At 26.9% G+C, this 11,720-nt stretch overlaps 1 protein-coding gene across 2 annotated transcripts; it reads right to left on the bottom strand.

Moving 5' to 3' along the window:
- Positions 1-69: 69 nt before the first annotated feature.
- On the bottom strand, positions 70-2,777 carry LOC114126099 (palmitoyltransferase ZDHHC3). Of its 2 annotated transcripts, none has more exons than XM_027989978.2 (5): positions 2,340-2,777; positions 1,659-1,798; positions 1,423-1,537; positions 1,199-1,360; positions 70-947 (listed from the first exon to the last, which is right to left on the bottom strand). In XM_027989978.2, the coding sequence occupies exons 1-5, from the start codon at positions 2,456-2,458 to the stop codon at positions 728-730; spliced, it is 756 nt and encodes a 251-aa protein (XP_027845779.2). In that variant the 5' UTR covers positions 2,459-2,777; the 3' UTR covers positions 70-727. The 2 variants fall into 2 exon arrangements, with proteins under 2 accessions (XP_027845779.2, XP_027845778.2); XM_027989977.2 differs by having other exon boundaries at positions 1,423-1,552; positions 2,340-2,775.
- Positions 2,778-11,720: the final 8,943 nt, after the last annotated feature.

Genomic DNA, 11,720 nt, shown 5'->3' with positions numbered 1-11,720 from the left:
TTTATTCAATTTCTCAAAATAAAAAAATAAAATTTTAGGTTTACAAATAATTAAAGTTATGTGTAAATATTAAATTGTAACACATCATGTTAATTTATATATTTCTTAAAAATAAATTATAAAAATAAAAACTAATGTAACAAAAATCATAACTTTATGCTATACTACAATTAATAAATAAAATAAAAAATCATAGGATACAGAAACCAGATGTTGGGTACTAGTATCACTTCACTTTCCCTTAAACTGGGATAGTAATATATAACTATAAATTTGAATATAAAAACAAATTATCACATGATTTAAGTAATTTATGTTGTATAAACTATGCATAAATAGTTTAACAGTTATTTTTGCATGAAAAAGGTACATTAGTAAAGTTAGGGAAGAACTACAATAGAAAATTTAAACTGAGAAACCAGCGGTTATAATAAGATCAGTCAATGAACTGTGAGATATTTGGGAATGAATTGGAAAAAGTTTAATAATGAAAGCAATAAGAATATGACAGATTTGAAAATGCCAGGTGAACATTATTTACAAAATATATGTTTATGACAAAATATAGTTTTAATTTGTACCATAATAAACATATGTAAAAAAAAAAAAAAACACAAAAAAAAAAATCGTAAAATTAAACACAATTTCTGTTTTGCTTAGCATTTATAAGATTAAAACATTTTATAATCATGTGTTTTTAATCAATTTTAGTAACACAAAGTTTAAATCATACAGATCGAATATTAATTTTAGATGTAGATCTAGATTTTTTTGGCCAACGACAAATAACAGAAAATATATATCTATGTAATGGATTTGGACGTTTATACACTGTTTGTTCAATTGTTGTCTGATCATTATAAATAGCATCCATTTGATCATATAAAATTGCAATAACAAACATACCAAAAAGAGCACTTTCCATTATTAAAATTACTGAATGTAAGCTAAAAAATAAACAAAAAAAATATATTATGTAATTAAAAATAAAATAAATACATAGTCTAATAATTATAAAATACTATAAATTTAATTTAGTTTCCTAATCAATAGTTAATATGGTTACATTAATACATAATACATAATATTTTATATTAAGCATGTACAGTCAAGCAGATATTTACTAATATTTATTTTTATTTTATAGTATAATATATAACAGTTTACAGTTATCATACCAAGTATATAAAAAACTTACACTTGTGTTTGTCTTGTATCCATATCATATAGTTTACACTGCCGGCATTCACGTACCCATGACATAATAACTAACATGATAGTGTATGCGGAAATAATACAAACAAAAAAAAGAAATTGGACAAAATACTTTTGATTTTTTTCTCCAACACAATTATTAATCCTAGGTAAAAAAAAAAAAAGTTACAACATAAATAATAATAAATATATTTTTTAAATTAATACCATGGACAATGATGATCCATTCGTCTAATACAGCGCTTACAAATTCGACAATGATGAGCTCGGGGTGGTCGATATGCTTCACATCGTGTACACATAGTCCAATCTTCTCTTTTCACTAAAGGTTCATTAACTATATAGGTAGGTTAGGTATATTCACAAACGTCATAGAAAGGGTCATAGATATTTGTCAACTAATTATTTATAAAAATAAAAAAAAATTGTATTTAATAACATACCTTGCCGTAAGTCTGATAAAGAAACATTAGTATGTGATAGAGGTACAGTGCCAGGATCAGAAAACATTGCTCGTAAATGTGATACTGTCAATAGCAAAAGAAATGTATTGAAAAGCACTATGTGAAATGGAGCCCATAAACTGAAAAGTATATAAAATAATAATATTGAATATACAATTTATATAAAACAATAAAAAGAAATAACAATGAAAATATAGGTATATATGTGTGGGTAAATAATTTATACATGAAAAAAAATATTAAACTTCAAGTTTTATAGAATTGGTAAAAACTACATAATATATCATATTAATAAAACACCCTACTTGTGAATAAAAACCAAACATTTTTAAATGTTTTTGTTTAGCTGACAAATGAATTTCTTAATTAGATACTTAGATATAATAATATAGCTGGATTGATTTTATAACACTTCTATAGTTCTTTGTATGTTCTTATTAAAATAAGTAATATAGAAATGTAAGTAGAATTATTCTTTGTGTAAAATACCTAATAAGGAAAAGAAATATTAACAGATTGAAAATAATTCATTAGATTTAAAATGTCTTACTATGTTAAAACAAGTATTAGTTTATTAATATCATTAAAATTTAAAAAATAGACTAAAAAGTAGGAAACACATTATTAGATTAAATTAGATATAATAAAATAAAATATTACCTGTCTTGCATAGTGTGCAAAACAACCCATTGTATCACTACATAGTCAGCGTATATGATTGAAGTATACGTGAATAATATGCAAAATATTCCACAAGGATCATTAACTAATTTCATCATTATTCTAGGTTTCTAACCACACAAATTTGAATTACATTACTTCTAAATTATATATTTGATTATAACCATAAGAAACTTTGTTCCCATCATAAATAATGATAACCAAGAATACTTAAGGATAATAAGCCTATTGCTCATGTCTAGTGTCTACATACTGTTAAAATTACTGATAAATTAAAACAAATTAACAAGACAATAAAATGAACTGAAGTGTTTAATATTCATGTTTCATAATATAAAGGTAAAATAAGTATTTATTAATAATACATTATTGTATTAAAATAAAATTAATGAACTATGGACGTCTGTACTCTGTAGTAGTTAAATAGTAGTAATAGTAGTTACCTAGTATCTATTTTATTTAGTGATAAGCGCTTAGAGATAATGATAAAGAATGAAAATTGATGACAATTAAAATTATTTTACCTCCAAAGTAAATTTCTTCGCAGAAATATTAGTGCAATGGTGCAGAGTAGCAGGATCATCCCGAACAATTATTCATGTGGGGGAGGGGTAGATCTATTAATTTTCCGACTAAAAAATGTTAACTCGCTTCGCCCCAATACGTTTTCTACTATTATTTCTACTATTATTATTATATATAATATATTACATTAATATTGTATTTATTTTTAGAAGTGTTATGATTTTATTCCAATATTATGTTAGTCTTATTCATAACACTTCTAAAGAAAAATACATACAAATATTCAAAAATAACCAGAAAAAATTAATTATAAATGATTTTATACATTTTTCAAAATAATAAAAAGAAATGTATTATTTATTTAAATTGACATGGTTCTTATTCAGTCAATTTTGAATTTAGAAGCATAGTTGATACATCAAAATTAATTTTAAAAAATAGGCCTATCCGAGTATGGTGTTCTAAATAGGTGTTGCTTTAAAAAGTTTTTGCTGTGTACCTAGGCGTGGACCAAAATTAAAAAAAATTTAAATGTATTTAAAAATTTGTATTTATATACCTACCACCAGCTTGTAAAAAAAAATTGAATTATTCCATAATAATCTGGCCAAGAAATTACACTGTTCCCTAAATTGGTGAACACGCTGTATGTTGTCTAATGACTATTATAATATAAAGTAAAGACTTACCGGTATCATTGGACAATGGCCATTGCCCGTTTACTCAAACTTCGTGTAGCTGCAGCTGCACTTCCAAATGGATTTTTGGGTGCGTCAACATGTTTAAGAATTTACCTGTTTACCACGATGTATAATTTTCCTCGTGCTTTTTTTTAAAAAACTTCATTAAATTGACTACCATATTCCAAGCATTTCACTTTTACACGTTTTCGTTTTCTTTAATTCACTTCACTCGTTTTTGTTTTACGTATAATAAAACGAAAACGAAGATCACGAAAAAAATAAAATATAAATAATAAATATTTTTAATTTTACTAATTTTCAAAAATTAAGTTACCTAACCTAATTACCCAACCTAGTAATAGATAGGTACTACGGTAGTTACCGACGGTTGACGTCCGAAACCCGCCCAATAACACATACCTACCCAATCCATTTTTATCACATTTTATCGCTAAGGACTAAAGAAAATATTATACTATTGTAGTACAGTCAGCGAAAAATGAGCCGTGACCGTCGCGTTGCTAGTGGTAAATTTTAGCGTAACTAGGGGTTCTCCGTTTGAAACTATGGCGTGGTACGGAGTGGTACGGCGAGTGAAAAGCGAGCGGTGACGAAAAGTTTAGTAACCCTGACAAAATTCGGCCACCCGGAGCGCTGGTATAGCAGCTCATTTTTCGCTGGCCGTACTATAGTATTATACATATATACTTATAAGTTATTAGTTATAACATATTCTTCAGAAGTTAAAAATAATAATATAACATTAATAATGGAAAGACAATGATTTTTTTTTTGTATTTTTGTTTTTGTCAAATAAATAATATTTTAATATATAATTAAATGTCGTTACATTGCCAACTCGGTGGCTCAATATCAAATGTGCCGAATGACCAAGTCGTGCGGGGTGTGGACCCACCTCAAGGGACGGCCCTGCAGAGTAGGCTAATAATACAAAGCTTAAGTATAAATCGGTATCTCGATACTATACTCTGTAGCCTAATAGACCATAGACCCTATAGGATGCACTGGTTACATACCTAGTATATGAAAATTAAATGTAAATAGCATAGGCACAATACGAGTATTAGAGGTAGGAAGCTAATGGGATAAGCACCCTTCCATAAAATCACGAGGAATTGAAGGTAAACATTTTTTTGCTAATTATACCATTTTTTTATGTAATCAATTCAAAAATGAATATCTGTAGTCTGTACCTACCTTACTTTATTGAATTTGTTTGAAATCATCTCTAATGATTTAAAATTTGAAATGATTATTTCGAAAAAATATAAGCAATAAAAAAAAATTCAAACTATTTACTTACCTAACAAAGAAGAAGAAGTTTCCAAACCGCCTTAAAATGATTTAATTAGCTATTACTTTTTCAGTCAGTTCAACTACTTGTAAATGGTCATTTTCTACGATAAGAAGAATTAATAGTTCTCTTGGTCTTGGATAGATAGATCTAGTATCAGAGACTGGAACTGTACCGAAAAGAACCGGTTTTGGAACCGGAACCCTTTGAATATTAGGAACCGAAACCTCACCGAAACACTAATTTCGATAAAATTAAAAACCCAAACCTCACCGGAACCCTTATTTAAATTATTTTAAAAACCGTAACTTTACCGGTACCGATACATTTTTTAGATAAATTTCGGTTTTGTAATAACTCCATTATTTTTATTATAATAAGAATTATGAACTAAACAAATACCTACGTAGATATATTTTGATTATTATTATTATTATTACAAGGATTAATAATATTCAAAAACAATCATTCAAGTATTTATACAGAATTCAGATGTCTGAGACGTAAAGTATAAATATTTCTATGTGACAACTGATATTGTAAATAGAAATTTCCAACAAAAATAATTCATTATGTATTACCTATACTCGCCGCGGAATAAGAACGTACCTGGGCGGCGAACTAAAATAGGTTCACCGCGCGCAGGTAGGTAATGTAGGTATATACATATTATGGTCAGTCAACTATGACAGGATGCAGTGGGAACCGGTCCGCCGCCTGCGGGACAAGGTACGTTCTTATTCCGCGGCCAGTATACTCAATAATCTCAATATACACAAATAGGTCTTCCAGACTTCTAGTTACCACAATAATAAAAAATTCATAAAATATGTTTATAATTAACTAGACATGTTATGATTGTGGATAATATTTATATTATATCGTATTATTTACATCGTTATTGGACAGCACGCTTAAAAGCGGTAAATATGTTTTTGTCAATAAACTCATTAGTCATTACAGTGTCTTAGTGTTTACTGTTTAGTGACTACTGACTAGTACCCTAGTCTTTACTCTCGTGTTTCGATAATTTATAATTTTAATATAATTTATTAATTTGTAATATTCATATAGGTATCACAGATTATTTTAATGTAAAGATTTATTATTATTATACGAGTATATCTAAGACTATGAGGTTAAGTCCTGATTTATTAAAATCAGGTGAAAGTGGAACAGACTTTTTAATCTAATATCTACTAGAATTCTCAACTGCAGAGCTTTGGCTTAAGAAAATATAATGTGTGGTAATATTAAAAAGAAAATTGGTGATATTTTAAAATTTTAAACACTGAATCCTGATGTAATAGTTGGTAATTACTAATTAGTAAATGATATATTGCTATCAAATTATAAACTAGGTATAAAAATTAAAAAATTAAAATAAAACAAAAATGGTTATGCTAATTAAATGATAGTGGTGAGTATTTTTTTACTTATTTAGTTTTCTTCTTAATTCTAAGCATTTGATAGGATGCCAGGGTGAGATTATTGACCTGTTATTATTGTTAACAATTGAGTATTGAAACTGAAACTACTTATATATGAAATGGAACTAAATTTTTCTTAGTATAAAACCTAAACAGGAAACGTAATATTAATTTTATAAGAACCAAAACCTAAATATAAAAACCTAAAAGGAACCGAAACCGAAATTATGGTTTTTTTTTAAATCAAAAAGAAACCGAAACCGAAATTTTAGTTTTTTTTAAAACCGAAACCGAAATTTTAGTTTTACCAGGAACCTCACCGAAACCGGAACCGCAAAACTCATAAAGGTTCCAGTCCCTGTCAGTATAACATAGAAACTGTTTTTAAAATTATAAATGACAAGATATTATTGATACTACTATTATTTTAGATTCTGAACATTTCGATGAATGTATTGATTTTACAATGATGTGTGTTTTTTTTTTTGTGTCTGTGTATAGCATAACTGGTCGAAATAATGCTTCAATTTCCAACTTCGGGGGTGTCAATGAGTCAAAATATTTGAAAAATTAAAACAAAGTTTCTCATAAGTTATTCAGTATTCTTATGGTGATAAAAAAATTATAAGAATACATAGGCACAATTTTTTTTTATTAGCATTTGAAGTTCAATATTGACAAAAATTCGTCAAAACCATGAATATTTGCAAATTATTTTGTAGGTATAATTCATAAAAATGTTTGTATAAGTAGCTAAGAATTGAAAATTCTATACGAGATTTTCCATAAGTTTAACTTATAATAATTATAAAACAACTTAAATTTTGGTGTATTCAGACTATTAAAACATAAACCAATTTTTTCACCAACCATTCGAAATTATATCCTAAGCTGACAAATCATCTTCGTTCAGAATCGTTTTTCGTATACAATGATACCTATAATTGTATTCAAATTTAACATTCCAATAATATATAATAGTGATCCACGCGGCATCTAATGTACAGCAGAGCGGTACCCACTTACCCGCTTTTTAAATTCTGAGCAGAGCAGAGTATTGATTTTACAATGTTGTGTGTTTTTTTTTTGTGTTTGTATACACGAGAACGTATCGAAATAATGCTACGATTTTGAACTTCAATAGCTTTTATTGCATTGGGGAGGTCATTTTTTGAAATTCACAATAGCTTTCAAAAGCACTGGGAAAAACCAAAAAAACAATTGAGGAAAAACGAGAATTTTTACGCAAAACCAGTTTTTGACCAAATCGATTTTTTTATATGGTTGTAATCATGAAGATTAGAGATCTCTAGTCTTCATAGTTGTAATTCAAAAACTAATCACTGTAAATATTTGAAATGTTCACACAGTTTAGTGTTATCTATATACAGTTAAATTTTCAAAAATGTTTGACTTTTTTTGAGTAATATATAAACCACTGAAATTTTCGATTTTTATGAGAATTTTTTTTTAAAGTGTTGATAAAAAAATTTTGAACGACCAAAAATGTTTGAAAATTTAACACAAGGTTCCTTATGAGTTGTCCTTACTGTAATTAAAAAAAATTAAAAATCGTTAGTCACAATTTTTTTTTATAAGCGTTTATAGATTAAATTTTTACGAAATATGTCGAAATCACGAAAATTTGCAAGTAATTTTGAAGTTGAAAAATCATAAAAATTTTTTTGTTAGTAACTAAGGATTAAAAGTACAACACTAAATTGTCCATAAGTTTTCCTTCAAGTATCTATAGAGAAAACTCGAAGCATCATTATAGGAAAAATTTTAAGTGCGTTTGAATTTTAAATTTTTATGATATATCGTAACGATAACGATTTATCCTCAAACGATTTTAAACATTTGTTATTATTCAAAAAATATAAGTCATAGATATTTGAAAATTTCACCAGTTATTTAAATTGGCATTTTCTTTACATGATTTAATTTTCAAAATATTTTGACTTTTTTTGAGCTATTTATAGACAACTGAAATTTTCAATTTTTTTGAAAAATTATTTTTGAAGTGTCGATCACTGGATTCAAATTTAACACTCCTATATAATATATACCTAATAGTGATCTACACGGCACCTAATGTACATCAGAGCGGTACCCACTTACCCGCTTTTTTAATATTGTATTCATCATTCACAAAAAAAAAAAGAAAAATTGTAAATAATGTAAATATGTAATAGAACGTAAAATATTATATTAAATTTGCTGTAGATACTTAAAATTAAATTTGTTTTTTTTTTCAGACTTAGGTACCTGTACTTCAATAAAGCATATACATTATTTGAATTTACTAGAACACTTGACATTTCTGTATAGGTGTTCATAATAATTTATATTTTCATATACCCTTTTTATACTTATTAGTACCTACTTAGCTAAGTACATATTTATAAATCAATGGAAAATAAGTATGAATCATCCACCCCTCTCACTTGGAGGAGTTTTAAAGAAAAAAATGTATGTTTTGATTTAATAAGTAGATATACCTATAGATTGTATTTTATTCAAATTTAAGTGTTATCAACTTATTGAACCTATACCTACTAATAGCGAAATAATAATTAATAAGTATAATGCATTATTGATAAAATCATGAATAATTATTAATTACCTATTAAGACCTATATTATATATATATTATATTTTTATTTTTTTATTTAATTGAAATCATCATAATTTACAACAATTTAATTATAAAAAAATTATTCATGATTATCTATCTCTTTTAAACAAAAATCTTGTGTTATAAAACACAATCTATATGGCATATAACTTTATATATTTTTTATGTAAAGAGGAATGCGACTTTGAATTAACCATTTTTGTAAATTCATCTATTTCTAAAAATTCTCCTCTCCTCATAAAACGCTTCTGCAGTAAGTACATTTGTATTCAGTATCTATATTTGCTATTCCACAACTGTTATATTTAAGTATAATATTACGGTTGTAATACAAATACATGCATCGAAATCGACACTGCGGTCTGCGGTGCAGTTATTTCAACTGCAACAATTAATTCGTGAAAATTACTTTAATTATTATTATAGCATAAATAGATACATAATATTGGCATATTGCAATACTTTTAGATTCTAAATGGTATAATTATTGCCATATTAGAAAAGTGTCATTATAATTTAAATATTTAATACACGGTATATGATTCTGTATTTTATTCTACAGTGAATGTACCAACTCAAAACAATTTAAAAATCATATATTTTCATTTAATAACTTTATTTCTAAAAACCACAGAATTCATTTTATGATAAATACAATATTCATATTTCGTGCATAAGTAGTATCTACTACCTACTTATCATGTGTGCAGGTCGCAGGTGGTACAAATATCATAAACGTAACGAACATAGAAATTAATTTATACAAAATATATAATATAAATTATAAGTAGTATCTATAGTAAGTATTAAGTAGACAATATTTTAGAAATAAAGCTATGCGGAACTATGTATTAGTTATTTTTACGTGTGATTAATATAATAGGTAACTAATTATAAAATATATATACATATAAAAAAAATAGATAGTATATGTATATTATTATCTTTAATATTTAAATTACCTATTTAAAATAGGTATACAATAATATAATCTGACTACTGTAGTACTGACGTATAGGTACTGTATTATATTTTACAATATATTTATATTTAATTTAAAATTCAAACACACATAACATTTTTCCTATAGTGATGTTTCGAGTTTTCTCTATAGCTATTTTAAGGAATACTTATGGAAAATTTAGTGTTGAATTTTTTAACCTTAAATATAAATACAAACAATTTTATGATTTTTCAACTGCATAATTACTTGCAAATCTTTGCAATTTTATCATATTTTGTAAAAATTTGATCTATAAACGCTTATAAAAAAAACTGTGACTAAGGATTTTTGATTTGGACAGCCAAATTTTTTTTATCGTCACTTCAAAATTTTACTTTTTGTTTTGCGGTAAGTTTATACAATTTTTTTCCGAAAACAGAATTAATTATGTTATTACTATGTAATTATTATAATAATATACTTTTTGTAGATACTTTATATTATATTAACTCAACATTTAACAAATATTTTTTTAAATATTGTAAAACATTAATAATTGATCCATATATAATATATAACATAATATCATCAGTAAAACCACAAAATATTGTTTAAAGTAAAAAGCATTCTTTTAAATTTTGTACTACTCACTTCACTTTTCATACTACACACAATTTTGGAGGCTGACTGTAACCTATTTTAAGAGGACGTTACACCCCCATGTGTTGTCTCCGTCTTACTATTTACAAATGTAATACATTTAACATAAGCGAAAACTGTATTGCGTGGGAAAGAACCTATAGAAGGTTATACTCATAAGGTCATAACAGTCATACCTAACTCAAAATTAAAAAAATAAGAAACGACATTTTCACCACATAAAAAGGAAAACTTTGGTAACGAAATATCGTTTTTATTTTTTTTGTATAACTAACGATAACAATTTCTATTGTTCCAAAATCACGTATTTCAAGACTTGAATTACATTTTTTGCAGTTCCGAATGTTACATTCGTAACTGCAAAGACGGAATGTTCCGATATTGAAAAAATAAAAAAAACGATATTTCACAGCCAAAGTTCTCCTTAATAAGCGGTGAACATTTAGTTTCTTTATGATTTGATTTGACAGTAGTCTTCTCGGTTTTTTCCCGTGAAAAACAACTTTTGCTATATTTTACATTTATTTTATTAGACGGAGACAATATATGCGAGTGTAGTTAATTATTTGGGTTATAGGGAAAAATCTTTAGGATAGTGACCACTGGACTAATGAATCAGCAGCTTACATATTATTATAAACACACTTGAAACTTGTGGCGGTTCGCCAGTTCCTATCTCTATGTAATACGGATGTCAATATGTAATTTTTCGATTACGAATTGCTCTTATACTGACTTACTAGTTACTACCTACATAACGTAACATACAACAGTGTATATCATTGTACATTTGTACAATTGTACCTCGTTCGATTTCAGCTTATGTAACTTACTTACAGAATCGTCGAGAGCGTTCACAAAATCATTAAGAATATTATATTTATATTACAGCGATAGCGGTAAAACTGAGAACTGATAGAAGTTTAGAAGGCATACAATATATAGAAAGAACTGTTTAACCTTAGCCATTAGCTCACAGTGGTACGTATCGGGATCGTCAGGTATTTTACGTATGTGGTTACGTTTACTTACGGTATCCGCGGTAACGATTTGCCGACCGTCGCGGCTGTGGTGGGGCTGCGACCCGCGTGGTGCGCTGAATGCAGCTGATCTGGTAAAATAGTAGCACCAATTGTCAACGTAACGTCCTATGATAACGATAACCC

The sequence above is a fragment of the Aphis gossypii genome, chromosome 1 (genome assembly GCF_020184175.1).
Source record: "Aphis gossypii isolate Hap1 chromosome 1, ASM2018417v2, whole genome shotgun sequence".
NCBI classification, from domain to species: domain Eukaryota; kingdom Metazoa; phylum Arthropoda; class Insecta; order Hemiptera; family Aphididae; genus Aphis; species Aphis gossypii.
This window is presented reverse-complemented; position numbering and strand designations above follow the sequence as displayed.

Excerpts from the sequence above, each read along its gene's own strand:
- LOC114126099 (XM_027989977.2), bottom strand. The coding sequence starts at position 2,458 with ATGATGAAATTAGTTAATGATCCTTGTGGAATATTTTGCATATTATTC. Across the intron at positions 1,553-1,658 it reads TTTATCAGACTTACGGCAAG|TTAATGAACCTTTAGTGAAA; the intron begins GTATGTTATTAA and ends CTACCTATATAG. Across the intron at positions 948-1,198 it reads GATACAAGACAAACACAAGT|CTTACATTCAGTAATTTTAA; the intron begins GTAAGTTTTTTA and ends TTTATTTTTTAG.